The sequence below is a fragment of the Psittacula echo genome, assembly GCF_963264785.1.
Source record: "Psittacula echo genome assembly, chromosome: 3".
Classification (NCBI taxonomy): Eukaryota; Metazoa; Chordata; class Aves; order Psittaciformes; family Psittacidae; genus Psittacula; species Psittacula echo.
This window is the reverse complement of record NC_137736.1, coordinates 22091661-22105182: the sequence shown is the minus strand read 5'-3', so window position 1 is coordinate 22105182 and position 13522 is coordinate 22091661. Positions and strand designations below refer to the sequence as shown.

At 51.5% G+C, this 13522-nt stretch overlaps 1 protein-coding gene across 1 annotated transcript in view; it reads right to left on the bottom strand.

Annotated features, from left to right (window-relative positions):
- The window catches only part of BOC (BOC cell adhesion associated, oncogene regulated), a gene marked incomplete at both ends in the record, with an annotated part of 54236 nt that overhangs the window by 3721 nt on the left and 36993 nt on the right, over positions 1-13522 (bottom strand). Inside the window, 11 exons of the mRNA XM_080613497.1 lie at positions 55-177; positions 367-472; positions 1121-1302; positions 2116-2322; positions 3457-3567; positions 4512-4674; positions 7335-7633; positions 8297-8569; positions 9394-9687; positions 10105-10248; positions 10736-10882. Of these exons, the coding sequence (XP_080469623.1) occupies positions 55-177; positions 367-472; positions 1121-1302; positions 2116-2322; positions 3457-3567; positions 4512-4674; positions 7335-7633; positions 8297-8569; positions 9394-9687; positions 10105-10248; positions 10736-10882 (2049 nt within the window). The remainder of the gene's footprint in view (positions 1-54; positions 178-366; positions 473-1120; positions 1303-2115; positions 2323-3456; positions 3568-4511; positions 4675-7334; positions 7634-8296; positions 8570-9393; positions 9688-10104; positions 10249-10735; positions 10883-13522) is intronic.

Sequence of the window (13522 nt, the reverse complement as noted above, 5' to 3'; positions counted from 1 at the left end):
CAGGCAGGGAAGGCAGCATGCAGTGCTCCCAGAGGTGCCCTGTGAAGCGATTACCTTTGGTTTCACAGATCATCACATTGCTGAACTCGCTTTCACCACCCTCATTGAAGCATTGCATCTTAATGTCATATGAGGTCTCTGGCTGCAGATGGCTGATGGAGTGCCAGTATCGATCTCCTGAGGGGGGAACAAACACATGGTGCTGTTGGCTTCCTCAGGAAACATGCAGCTGGCATGTCCTACAGCACTGCTAGGTAAAGCAGGCCTGGACAGCAGCAGCAGAGCCTTTTGTGCACAGGCTCCTTCTGGCTGTCTGCTCTTCCAGAAGGAACCAGCAGCTGGGATCAGTCTCTCCGTATCTCTTACCTTCTACCACATCCTTCTTGTAGTCGCTGTCATTGTCACTGTCAGTGGGGCGGTAGTAGATGTAAAAACCATGGATGGGAGTGTTGTTATTGCTGGCTGGGATATACTGCAGAGAACAGGAAAGCAGAAATCAGCAGAGATATCTGTGCTCCATATTGTACCAGGTGAGGAGCAGTTGCCATAAATGGGATGGGACAGGAGGAAGTCCTAGAAGGGGAATCGTCCTTGTTTTGCCATTGGTTTGTGTGGTAAGGGCTTCCTTCCAAGAGCTCAGTGCTATATGAGGTCTCTCACACCTTGCTTCCCAAGTAACAGACAAGTAACACTCCTAAAAAGATTACCAACACTTAGGACTGCTACCCAGCAAGTGAGAGTGAAGAATGTATCTGCTGCTAACTACTAAGACAGAGGTGCTAATGGATTCCAGGAATTTGGCTGGGAGAGCAAGCAGCTATCCTGTGCATTGCTGAACTGTGCTTGTTGAACAAAATGGTCAAAGACCCTGAGATGATCTGCTGAAATGCCTCCTGTGTACAGCACTGGATTCAGACAAAAAGGATTTCCTAAGCTCTCTGACTTCCCCCACATCTACATGGCCCAAGCCCAATCCTCCTTTGGTGCAGGGAGCTACTGGATCATAGATGCATTTGTGCTGGTGACAGCTCCCACTGTGGTAGCCTTCAAGATGGCAAGTAGCACCTGCTACACCCCTGCTTCCTGCACATTCAGTAACCTCCACTCCTACAAACCTTACCATCCACTTCAGCATGATGGTGGTCTCATTGATGGCATCTGTGAAAGTGATGTATGGCCCGGCCACAGGGCGCTCGTAGACTCGGTTGCTGTACCCAGATACCACATACGGCCGAGACGCTGCACTGGGCTCACTCTCTCCCAGGATGTTCAGCGCCCGGACACGGAACTTATAGGATGTGCCTACGGGGAAAAATGGGAAATAAAAGAATTGCAGAGATTGAAGTCTTCCAAGACTTCTACTGTCAGCCCAGGCCTGACTGTGGAGAGGGGCTACACCTCCTCCAAAAGGCAGAGCACCTACAGAGAGGTTTTGATCAAAGTACAAGCACTGAAAGGCCAGATTTCAGCCATGTGCTAAATGAAGCCTGCTTTTATTTGCCTTCCCCAGTTCTTGTCTGGATGGTCTAGAGGTCAGTAGCAGTTCTGGAAAGTGTGTGTGTGTGGATTGATACGTCCTGACCCAATAGCAGGTATGGGAAAGCGTCCTTTCCCTACCTCACAGAAATTAAGTACATAAACATCAGTTAAAAGCTCAAAGCCTAAATAATTTTTTACCCAAACATGATTTTACTGGTCTTTAATTTGGAGTAGATGTGTTGCCCTTTTAAACTGTCCAGCTCAGTCATGCTGTCTTTTCTCATGTGAAGTGCAATGGGAATTGTGTACCCATCTCTCTTGCCTGTGGCTAAAGAAAGTTCTGTCCTGTGTAGTAAATGGCAAAACCAAATGCCTTTAGTAACTATATCCTGTAATACAGAAAAGCATGCACAAGCCTCCCTGAGGGAGGTCAAATCTATGCTGGTCTTTGCAGCTGGAGAAATTGGAGAAGCATTTGCAGTTTTTCCCCATGCATGTAAGGCTGAAGCTGGGACAGCTTTGTTTTGCTTGTACATGCCAGGGCTAAGCAGGACATGACAGATGGCTAACCATCCTACAGGGACTGCACAGCTTCCTACAGACCTCCAGGAAGCAGGGAGAAGAACACCTGCCTACCTTTCTCCAAGCCTGGGATTTCCACAGAGAGGCGAGAGGGAGGAATGTCACTGGTGGCCAGGACCCAGTCTCCCAACTTCTTCAGTTTCTTGTATTCCACACGGAAAGACTGGATGGGGAACCCACCATTCCCACGGGGGATCCACGTCACATACACGGATGTCTCTGATGCCATGGAGATGGTTGGACGGTCTGGTGCCTCTGGAGCTGCAAGGGGCACAGAAGGACATCAGGACAGGAAACACATTTCTCTTGCCCTGTCTGGAGGATCCTGTATCTTATAAGTATGTGGGTGAAGGTCTACCTGCATTGCACCCACCCGCATGCTCTTAAGTCCTGCCTGCTCTCTTCTGTCTCTTCATTAGAGCTGGCATCCCCAAATCCTCACTCCTTTCAGTTTGTGCCCTGCAAACACCTTTTACTCCTGCTTGCATCTTCCTCCATTTCCACTCCCAACTCAAGTAGGATTTGAGGTGTGTACACCCATCATGGGAGGGACAGCAGCGAGAGATGTGGATGCAGAGCTGCAGACAGAGCAAAAGGCCTGGCTGAAGTAGGAGCAGTGAGCAAGGGGAGACTGACAGTGGGGACAGAAAAGTGTAGGAGATGAAAACAGGAGAGATTGAGAAGACCAGCTGAGGAGGAAACAGGGAAAAGTTCTGAACTACAGACATGAAATTTGATAGGAAAACAGTCAAAAGTTTGGAGGAAAGAGATGAAAGGAGCTGTGAAGATGAAAGAAAAGGCAACACATGAATGAGTGTGGGTAATTGAATGTGAGGACTTCACAAGAAAGAGTAAGGATTGAAGGAGTGAATTTCACAGAAAGGATATTGGCTCTGGTGAATAACAGTAATGGCAGATGCAAGATGGGAAAAACAATGAATTGTATTAACCAGTAAGGAGCTGATGTTTCTCCTGTGCAGCAAAATACCCTGCACCCCTAGAATGGGCACAACTACCCCTTGTCAAGGCTTGGCTGAGAGAGGAGGATGCCAGGGCCTGCAGGGAGTTGGTTTCCTTCCTGCCCCACACTCCCCCAGCTTGTTGGTGCTGTGCCCCACACAGTCACAGGGCTTTCTGAACGCACCACATGGAACCCAGCACAAGACAGAGTTTCTAACAAATCCTCACATTAATGGTGGGGACAGGTAGTGGGATCAGCCTGCTCCCCTAAGACAGACTGCCTGTCAATGCAGGGGTGTCCAAGAAGGACCTCTCCTTGTCAAGACCTGGAGACCCAGCGGAGACTTCAACCCCAGCATGGCCTGACCACTACCACCCACAAGAGATCCAGCACCCCTTGTCCTCCCTCCTTGCCCAGCTGAGGGAGGGCCTTACGGGACAGACGGCTGTTGTCAGATTGGTTACTGCTCTGAGTGCTTGTGCCTGGGTCATCCCTCTGGATTTGCTGCTCTTTGCTAGCAACAATCTCTGGTTTTGGGCGCCGGCCTGTGCAGAAGGGAGAGGCGGCATCAGTGACATGCAGATGTGGATCAGGGTTAATTTTTGCTGTGATAAGCATTAAAAATATTCCCAACCACGATGCTGAGGTAAGTAGTCCTGGACCGTAACCGCCCTAGGTTGAACCTTTGAACCCCTAAGTTGAGTTCTTTGAACTGAGGGGTTCAAAGCATTCAACCTGCAGGCAGGAACTAAAGCTAAAGGGGCAGGTTTGTTAATCCGTTAATAGGTTCCCCTCATGCTTAATTTTCTAAAACTTTTAATTGGTTTTCTTGAAATGCTGCTAGATTTCTGTCTGAGAAGGTAGTAACTGGTGCAAGATGGGGGCCTGAAGGGAGACATGAGCAAGCCCACTGCCATTGGGAAGGTTGCTATAAAGGGAATGCCATTCCCCACACCTGCTGGAGACATGAAAGGCAGCCAGGGGGCAGAGGGACTTAGTGTAGACATTTGGAACATCCTTTTAGTGCCAAAGACAACTCTGCACCAAGCAGACTACATAGGAAGTCCTGGAGTTCCCTTTGGTGCACGGCAAGCTGTTAAGGACAGATTAGAGAAACACCTGGCAGGAACAACCCCCACGGGCTCATCCTGTCTCCAGGCAGAGGATGGATTAAAATGACCTCTTGACATCCCCACCAGACCTATTTTCTATGGTTCTGCAGGTGTCCAACTGAGACTCCAAGGGATAAAGGGACTTACTCCAAGGCACTTCCAGGCAGAGGAGAAACCTGATTTTCCCCATCCTGTTTCAGTCCCACCCTCCACATTCCCTTCTGATGGAGTCACTCTAAGCTGAGGGCAGATGGGTTTCCAGAACAGAAAACAGCCCCTTTGTCCTAAGCCTGGTGCCTCAGGGCTGAGATGGGACTTCAGAGAGGGGCCCTGCCCTGAACTCCAGCAGAACACCCAGGGAAAAGTTCGACCTTTACCAGTTCGGAAGGTCACCATGGCTGTCTGTCCCTCGCCGGCACAGTTGTGAGCGGCCATCTCCACCTCGTAGAGACTGCCAGGGTCCAGCCTGGTGAGGGTCAGACGGTGCTGCGAGGCTGGAACGTCCCTCACTGCCCAGCTGTCTGAGGTGTTGGCAACCTGCTGAGAGACCAAGGCGGGCATTGCAAAGCTGGGGCAGGCTGGGCCTCTTGTCTGCTCCAAGCTCAGAAGATTTCATGGCAGGTGGTGTATCAACCAGGGCTGCCTGCCCTGCAATCATATGAGGGAGAAGAGAAGGCTCAGGGGCACCTTATCGCTCTCTACAACTACCTGAAAGGAGGATGGAGAGAGGAGGTGGCTGGTCTTTTCTCCCAGGTAACAAGTGATAGGACAAGAGGAAACAGCCTCGAGCTGTGCTAGGGAAAGTTTAGATTGGATATTAGGAAAACTTTCTTCACAGAGAGGGTGATCAGGCATTGGAACATGCGATCAAGCTGCCCAGGGAAGTGGTGGAATCACCATCCCTGGAAGTGCTCAAAAACCGTGTGGATGAGGCCCTCAGTAACATGGTGGACTTGGCAGTCCTGGTTGGAATTGATGATCTTAAAGGTCTTTTCCAGCATAGTTGATTCTAAGATCTGAGCACAGGTTTCTGCAGGAAAGGGTCCATGTATGCTTGTGGCCCCCAGAAAGGCTTGGAAGCATAGCCTGTTTTTCAGTGATGCCGGATGCCCTGTGCAGATGGGGGAGGGAAGGTGGGACCTTCCTCCTCCTCCCCAGCTGCAAGCATAATATTTTTGCAGGCCAACAGGCAGGACACTGAAGTGACCCGGTGCCGAGAGGAGCATTAGTAATGCAGGCAACACAGCAGAACGGAAATGCCAGGGCTTTGCTGTATCATTCATCCTCTCCAAGCGTTTGACACTGACTGATTAATGCCTGCCTCGTTTTATTTTTATTCCGGGCCCACAGAGCTGTGAGGCCAGGGAGGGGAGCCCTGGACACTGCTACTGCCCAGGAAAGAGAAAGAGACATTCTTAACAAACAAAGGTAATGGCTGCACGGCATCTGAGTGCCTGGTGGCTGCTGAGACTTCAGGGGCAGCGTAAGAGCAAGGGAAAAGAGACATCCACAGGTATTTTCCAGAGGAGAAGCAGACCTTGCCCTGTACAAATGTAAGCCTCCTGTCAGTAGGTTTTACTTCCCTATAGACATCTCCCACACAAAGGGCCTTTTCTTTTGTTGCTGATTCAATTCCTTCCCTCTCTGCACACATGCTTTTCCAGTCAGAGTTGTCAAAACCAGATCATTATATAAGTTGATCCTAAGGATCTCTGATAGAGACTCCTTCTAAATCAGTTTAAGGGGTTATTGGGACTAATTCCTTTCCACATAATCCTTAAGCATCCCAAGAAAGAGTCTCCAGCTGAGAATTTGGACTACACTGAAAACATATTACTGCAAACTGCAGTGACCCATGGTGACCTCCACTGCCCTACAGCCCCTTCCAGGTGAAAACAAATAAAATATGGACAAACTCCAGCCTGCCAGTGAAAATCGCATGCAGAACTGGTAGTTACATGATATAGCGTTGGGGACACATCTCTTCCTGGCAGACAATCAGAGCCAATAGTCTGGTGAGGCTTTTGGCATCTTTTGGTTTTTATTTAAGCTTGCCCTATTGTGTTCTTGTGTTGGCATCTTCTGCCTTTGTTTTAAAGGGTTCTTCAAAGAGATAGTTAGCTGAAACCCTTAGCTGAGGTTTTGTTTAGAAAGAAATCAAGCATGTGTAGGGATTATAACAGCCTCCTGTCATACCTATATATTTTCACAAAAATCAAACAGTTCCAGGAAAACAGACACATATATTCACATGTAATTGAAAACAGTGCCTTGCAGTGGCTGGGAATCCAAAACATACCAGATCTGGAACATACTCAAACCCCAAAGCAAAACCTACCTCTCTACTGCAACTCCCTGCGTACCCAAGGGAAATACAAGCAGCAAACAGATAAATTCAAGCTACTTTTTCCCAGCTTATCCCAGCAAATTGGGAAGAGATGGTCTACACCTCAAAAGCAGAATTTTTACCTCAACAATGCTTTGCTATTTAGAGAAACTGCTGGCTACAGCTTTGCCCCCATTCTGCCCATGATGCTGAGAAGCACCACAGAGGGCAGGAGCCCTTGGGCTCACACAGTGCACTGTGCACTCATGGTGTGCCACCAGATGCTCAACACTGCACTGCCTTTCAGCTTTCAGAGTGAAGCTGGTGCTTGAGGAGCTTCCTAAAGGATTTAGCATGGTTATGATGCCTTTCTGCTGTTTCCTCAGTAACTGAGCATGGGTGCTTCAGTGCTGCTGAGCTGGGCAGGTATGCGCAGCAGAGAGAGGCTGCTGCCCTGTGTCCTGCAGCCCAAGCTTTTCAAGGTAGAGGTGTCACCATGGCTTGTGACAAAGGCATCACAGAGCAAGTCACTGCACAGTCTGCCCTCAGGACTTCCTGCTTGTGTAAGCACGCAGCTGGGAATTAGAAGTGGAAGCTCTTCAAACTGGAAATGCATGTGTGTGCATATGGCCTCTGCGTACTTAGGCAGATGGGCACCACTATGAGCTCTTCTGGGACACCTTGGCAAACCTCCTCTCACAGCCTGTACCTCAACAGGCTGAGGCTGCAGCTGAGGAGGTCCCACCAACCAGTGTCACCAGGGTGTCCCTGCCACAGTACACCTGCTCATGAAGTGTGAAAACCTGCAGTGAGGCCAGCAGCCTGGTGTGGAATGGTGCAGAGCAAAGATGGGAGCACGGCGAAACAACAATACCTTGCGATGCTTCACCACATAATAGAGAATGGGGGCTCTGCTGTCAGGCCGGGGTCTCCACACCAGGTCATAGCTGTCCGTCTTAGATGTCCGTGGGGAACTGAGGATGATGGGGGCCTCAGCTGGAGACACCATCTCCCTGTTGGCTGCACACTGTGGAGATGCTGTCAGTGGGGTTGTCCCAGTCTTTGGCAGTCCAGCTTTATCCAGGGGCAGCTTTAAGGCACTGTCCCTGGAAGGTGGTGTTGGGGGCTGAGCTGAACCCAGCTGAGCACCTCGCCCAGGGTTGAGTGTAGCTCCTGAAAGACAAGGTGTTGAGGTAGAGTAAATGCCCACCCCAGTCTGCGATGAAGGCAGAGCTATGAGCCCCTTGAGCCTCTCAGAAGGCTGATGCTATACACCCACTGCAGCACAGGTCCCAGGTGATGCCTGGTGAGCCACTCAAAAAAGTGTTGGCAACAATCTCTCTTTCTCCAGCTATAAACCTAATACACCTTACTGGGGCCTCTCCAAGCACAGGCCTTGGCCACATGGGGCTTTCTCCCTCTCTGAAGCCCCTGGGTAAGTTCATCAGGGTCCAAGGAATCAGGTGGTACCTCTCTTTCCCCAAGTGAATCTAACCACATCAGTGGTTATGTTCTTGCCCAGTGCAAGCTCAGAAGCAGAGCTGAGTAAACCATGGGATAAGGCAGTACACCCAAATGTCCTATGTCTATCATGTAGAGATAGCTCAAGTATGCACATATGGCACGGCTCTTAGAAGCAAAACCGCTTCCATCTGTTCCTACAGAGAGATATGGAGATCCCAGTCAAAAAAGCACTCGCTGTGCAGGATAAAAGGGAGGGAAGAGCAAGGCAGCTGAAACGCAAGCGGGAGGGTTACACACTAACTTTCTTCTGCTCTGTCCCTGCGTGTTAGGCTCTGGAACTGAATGGTCACCAGTTTGGAGAGAGAGACTTACCTGGATGGGCTGTCCTCAGCTGCACCATGGCCTGCGCGCTGCCGACCTCGTTCTCCGCCATGCACTGGTATATGCCATCGTCCTCAGGCCCCACGCTGACTAGGCGCAGCGCCCGGCGCGACAGCCGGAGCCGCGGGCTGCCCGACAGGGGCACGGCGTTGCGCAGCCACACGACCGAGGGCTGCGGGTTCCCTCGCACCTCGCACGTGAACTTGGCGCTCTGGCCCCAGGGGATGATCTGCTGGGACAGCTCCACGGTGACCTCCGGGGGTTCTGTGGCAGGGGCAAAACACAGCTGCTGAGTGCTGTTTGGCAGAGAGTATGGCATGGTCATGGCTTTGCACCTTCCTCTGTGGCGGGGATGAGGGCAGAGTGATGCATCTTTACCCCACCCCCAAATCCCACTCCTTTTAAGAGGGCCTACAAGGTATCTGCTGCACAGCACCTCTCCTTCAGCATCCACGTGAACTGCAAGGAGAGGTGGCCCAAGGCCATCTGCCTCAGATGACAGCAGCCACCTAAAAGTCCCATTTCTCTGAGCTGAAGTGCTACTCTGCAAAGACCATGCTTGTGCCAAAACAGCATGTCAGCATCTGGGTGAAATGCAACCCAATAAAACTCAGGTTTATTAACAAGCCTCCCTAATGCTTGTGAGAAAGCGAAGAATGCATGGCACAAATATCTGTCGTGTAGTACCCCATACATTTCTCACCCCAGAAAGAGCTTCCCTATAGAACAGAACAGAAAGCAATACACTCTGACGCCTTCCTTATGCCAGTGTCAAACATGTCTAAGAAGCAGATGGTCCTCCACAAGAAAGTGTTAGAGCAAACCAGTGCTACAAATGACACAAGAAGAGCTTCTGCAGAGGAAGGGAGGATCCGGTATCTCCAGCCCATGGTTGGAGCCAGAAAGGAAGAACTGTCACCCTCTAGGAAGAACCTGTGTCATCTAGAAACTGGAATCACAAGCAGGGGTTTGCTTTACATGGTGGTTTGCCCAGTGAGAGAAAGAGTACAGCAGCACTAGTATTCTCCCCTGAAAGCAGTGAAGAAGGCCCAAGCCCTTCCTGAAACAAGGGCCAGAGCACCACTCACCGAACACCTGGACGTTGTAGAAGATGAATGCAGCTCCGGTCTCTCCAACCCCATTGTCAGCCATGCAGCTGTAGGTGCCCGAGTCCTCCTCACTTGTGGGGTCGATCAGGAGGTTGCTGAGCAGGAAGCGTGTCTTGTTATACGCGGAGACACTGGAGCCGTCTTTGGCCCAGGTGACCCGCGGCGGGGGAATCCCGCTGGCTACACACTCCAGGATGAGGCTCTGGCCCTTGGTGACAATGATGGTCTGAGCTTCAGGGGGGTAGATTATCCGGGCTGCCTCTGCTGTGGAGCCTGGTGGGGAGAGGAGGAGGAAGGAGGTGGGTGGGAAGGAAGGCGGCTGGTGGAGAAGCACCCTGTTCAAAGTGCAGGTAGGGGTAATGATAGGGCTAAGCCCACTGCTCCCCTGCACTGCAGTGGATAAATGGCAACACAGGCTGAGAGGGACATTCCTTAAGGGATGCGTGCACACAGTAAGTGCTGAAAGGCTAAGGGCCTGTGATTGCCATCAGCAAGAACAAATCCTAATGAGGTACAGCAATCCCAGGGTTGCACACATATCCCAGGAGCTTTGGGGCCTTCTGCTGCTGGGAAGTTTTCCCAGCAACTGATAATGCTGGTTCACACAGTAAATTAGCTAAGATAGCACTGGTACGTGCTCCCAGGGCTGGAAGCACTATGGACATGTGCAGTGAAGGGAGAGCGGCTTACGTCTCACACGGAGCCTCTCACTGGAGACAGAGGTTTTCACCTCCTGTGTCACGGGGTTGTAGGCAGCACATTTGTAAGTCCCCTCATCCTCCTGGCTGGCATTGACGATCTGAAGGTTCCCGGATGGCATGATAAGGTAATTGTCTGTAGAGAGAGAAGAGGAGGTGGTCACAAGATATGCTCCTACCCAGAACATCACGGGGAGCAATGGTGCAACGATGGAAGGAACAGAGCTGCAGGTGAAGCTAGCTCATCACAGGTACGTGCAGCAGATGCAGTGAAGCTGCAAAACTCAGATCCACATTAAAGACATTTCACCAAATCCAAAGGTGCCTTTATCCAGGCTGGGCTAGAAGAATGCTTCACAGACACATGGAGATGCCCAATGAAGAGCGACATTGTGCATCACCTAATTCTGCTTCCTTTTGCCTATATGCAGATGTAGCTCCCCAGTCCTAGGGAGCAGGGATATCAAGGATACTGGGCAGGGACTCTTAGACTAACCTGTGCTCAGACCAGCAGCAAAAGGACAACAAGGAGGCAGCAGGCAGAGCAAGATGCTGCTGATAGGGAAAGGTAAAACTGAGGGTCCAGGGAGGGGACCCAGTGGGGCAGACCCTGTGGCACTCACCTCGGGAGGCCTCGAGCCACTCCTGCTTCACACTGTAGCGGACCTGAGCCTTGGGGTGACTTTCAGGCAGGTCACAGGCGATCACGGCTGTGTTCCCTTCGTCCACCTCGATCACATGCTGGCCGTCAAACTTGAAATCTTTGAGATCTGCAGAGAGCAAACGACAGGGCATGGCTGGCTGGCTCAGCATCTCAGCGTCAGCTCATCCTTCCCCTGCGGACCCAGGGATGTTTCACTGTGGTGCCGGCAGAGGACCGCTCCATCCCCAGCAGTTAGGGAAACTGGCCTGGTTTCACAGCTTTGCTTTTTTTCTCCTCCTCCTTACTACAAAATGGGTAACTTAAAACATAGCTTCTGGAGAAACCTCCTGCTCCATAGCTGGGAAACTGGGTGCGAAAAATCCTGGCTCAAGAGTGAAAGAAGAGCCAACTTACTGCAGCACTGAAGGGCGGCCAAAAGTGGTCCTTCTCCTGCCTGCTGTTTCAAACGTGGCTGCAGTCCTGACACCAAGAAGCTGACTTTGTAGTGGTAACTCAGGGAGCCCATTCAAGGGTGGCACACTGGGAGAAGATGCATGAATGCTGGATGCTCCCAGAGCTGCTCTGAGCTCCTCTGGAACCTGAGCAATCAGCATCTCTTCTCCAGGTACTCTTGCTCCCATCAAGCATCTCACAGCCAAGGATGGTTAGCCATGATGCTTCCATGTATGCCCAAGCAGTGCCCACACCCCAGTTCGAAGAACAGGGAATTGCAAGGAAAAGCAGATCCTTGTGATCACTGTACAGCTACCCCTCCAGTGAAAATGCCCTGTCTCAGCATGTGTCCCGCTATGATGAGGCTGTGATAGGAGTTGCCCCTCTGATGGGGCCGATGCAGGCAGCAGGATTGGAAGCACAGGGGTGAGGAGGAAAGGGTGCTTGATTGCTTGTTTCCTTTTCCCTGCTTTTGAAAGCAGGAGCAATGGACTGTGGTGAAACCCCACAGGGAGCACAGAAACCTGGCCCCACCGAGCTTCCTCGTGATAAAACCTGTCTCCGCTCCCCCTAAACACAATGGCAAACCTTGCTGGCTCACTGCAAGCCCAAACTCTGTCTCAGCCAGCCTGTGCCGGGAGGCGAAAGGTTTGTGTCAGGAAGAAAGTCCTGAGCACACATTCTTACAGTGCCGTGCACCAGCCCAGGCGACCACCAGTGACAACTGCACACCCCGCAGCTGGTCACGAGTCACACTGTCACATCAAGGCTCAAGCCAGCGCATCTTCCCTGAGGCCCAGCGCTAGCACACGTCCCACCAGCAATGTGCTGCCAGATCTGGCGAGGACCACACGTCCTTTCAGAGCCCCACGCTAAGGCAGTGCGGCGTGTCCGTCACCATGGCACAGCACGGCCACGTGCTGTCAACAGCTCCCTCGCCCCTCAAAACCCATCCCAAGACGTGGCACCCGCGACCTCGGGCAGTGTGGAGAGCTGGAGGGGGTGAAGCAGGAGGGCTGGCGGCGGGCGGACGGCAGGCAGCCTCCCTTGGCAGCAATGTGTTTTTGTTCTCTGGGAAATGCAACAGCGCTCCAAGAGCAAAAAGACAACTCTGGCTCCAAGCTTCTCCCACCCACAGTCATGGAAAAGTGACATGAAATTTCTCAAGCAGACTTTCTGATTAAAGCAAGATCCTTTATGGAGTTTAAATAAAAACCAGCTCTCTTGGCAGGGCGGTGCGAGAGCCTCCCCGAGTGCGGCGCGGAGGGGCTGCCGGGCAGCTGCCGGGGGAGCAAGCATCCCGGGCCCAGAACTGAGTGAAGGGGAAGAGGTTGAAAAGAAAAGGGGAGGTTTTGCAATGTCATAAAGATGATTTGCAGCGAACATGCTTCATACTGCTGGAATGTGCTGGCACCGTTCAATTAAAATAATAGTAATAAAAAAAAATGTGATTAATCCTTTAAGACAAGCTGAGGAGGGGAGCCGTGTTTCCACTGGGTACTAAAGCCAGATGAAGGTTAACTCTTCACTTGTGCAAAGCTGGCTCGCGCCCCTCCAACAAGGAAAGTTTCTGCTGGGGAGGGGAAGGGTGCTTGCTGGATCTTTTCTCCTCTTTGCTTTTGTATTTGATCAAGGAATAAAATAGTAAGAGCCACAGCAATGGAAAGAGGTGGAGAAGAGGCGAGAGCCCAGCGTCTGCCTGCCCACATCACGCGTATTTCTCTGATCAACAAAATATAAACGAGCATCAGGAAAATTAATGTGTGCCTTGGTGGTCTGGATTCATCACAGCTAAATTAAGATTTCAGAGCCAAGGCATAGGCTCCAGCAATGCTGGCAGGGATCTGCACACACACACATGTGCACGCACACACAGATCCCACAGAGGAGAAGGGGCTCAGGAGGAAGAGCAGATCCACAGCCCCAGCACAGTGCAGCCCACCGGGGAGTACCATGCTCCTGAAGATGGAAATGATGTCCCTGTGCCAGGGACACATGGCTCTTAGTGCTGCAGTCCCACAGGGCAGAGAGCTGGACACCCAGCCCTTCCTGCCTTCCCCTCCCAGCCTGACTGCAGGAGATGAGGGGCAAAGCTGTGGATGGAGGGGGGAATGGACGGAGGAAAGGGATCCTGGGGTGGCTGAGGAATGGAGCAAAACCAGCAGGGGAGAGGAGGAAAACATCAGGTGGGGACTAGAACAAACTATTTTCCAATATGCAAGTGTACAAGCCTCCTGCCAAGCTACTCCCCCAAATTCCTGCTCCCACACAGCGAACAAGCCTGTTTTATTTGCCACTGGGTTTTGGCCCCACT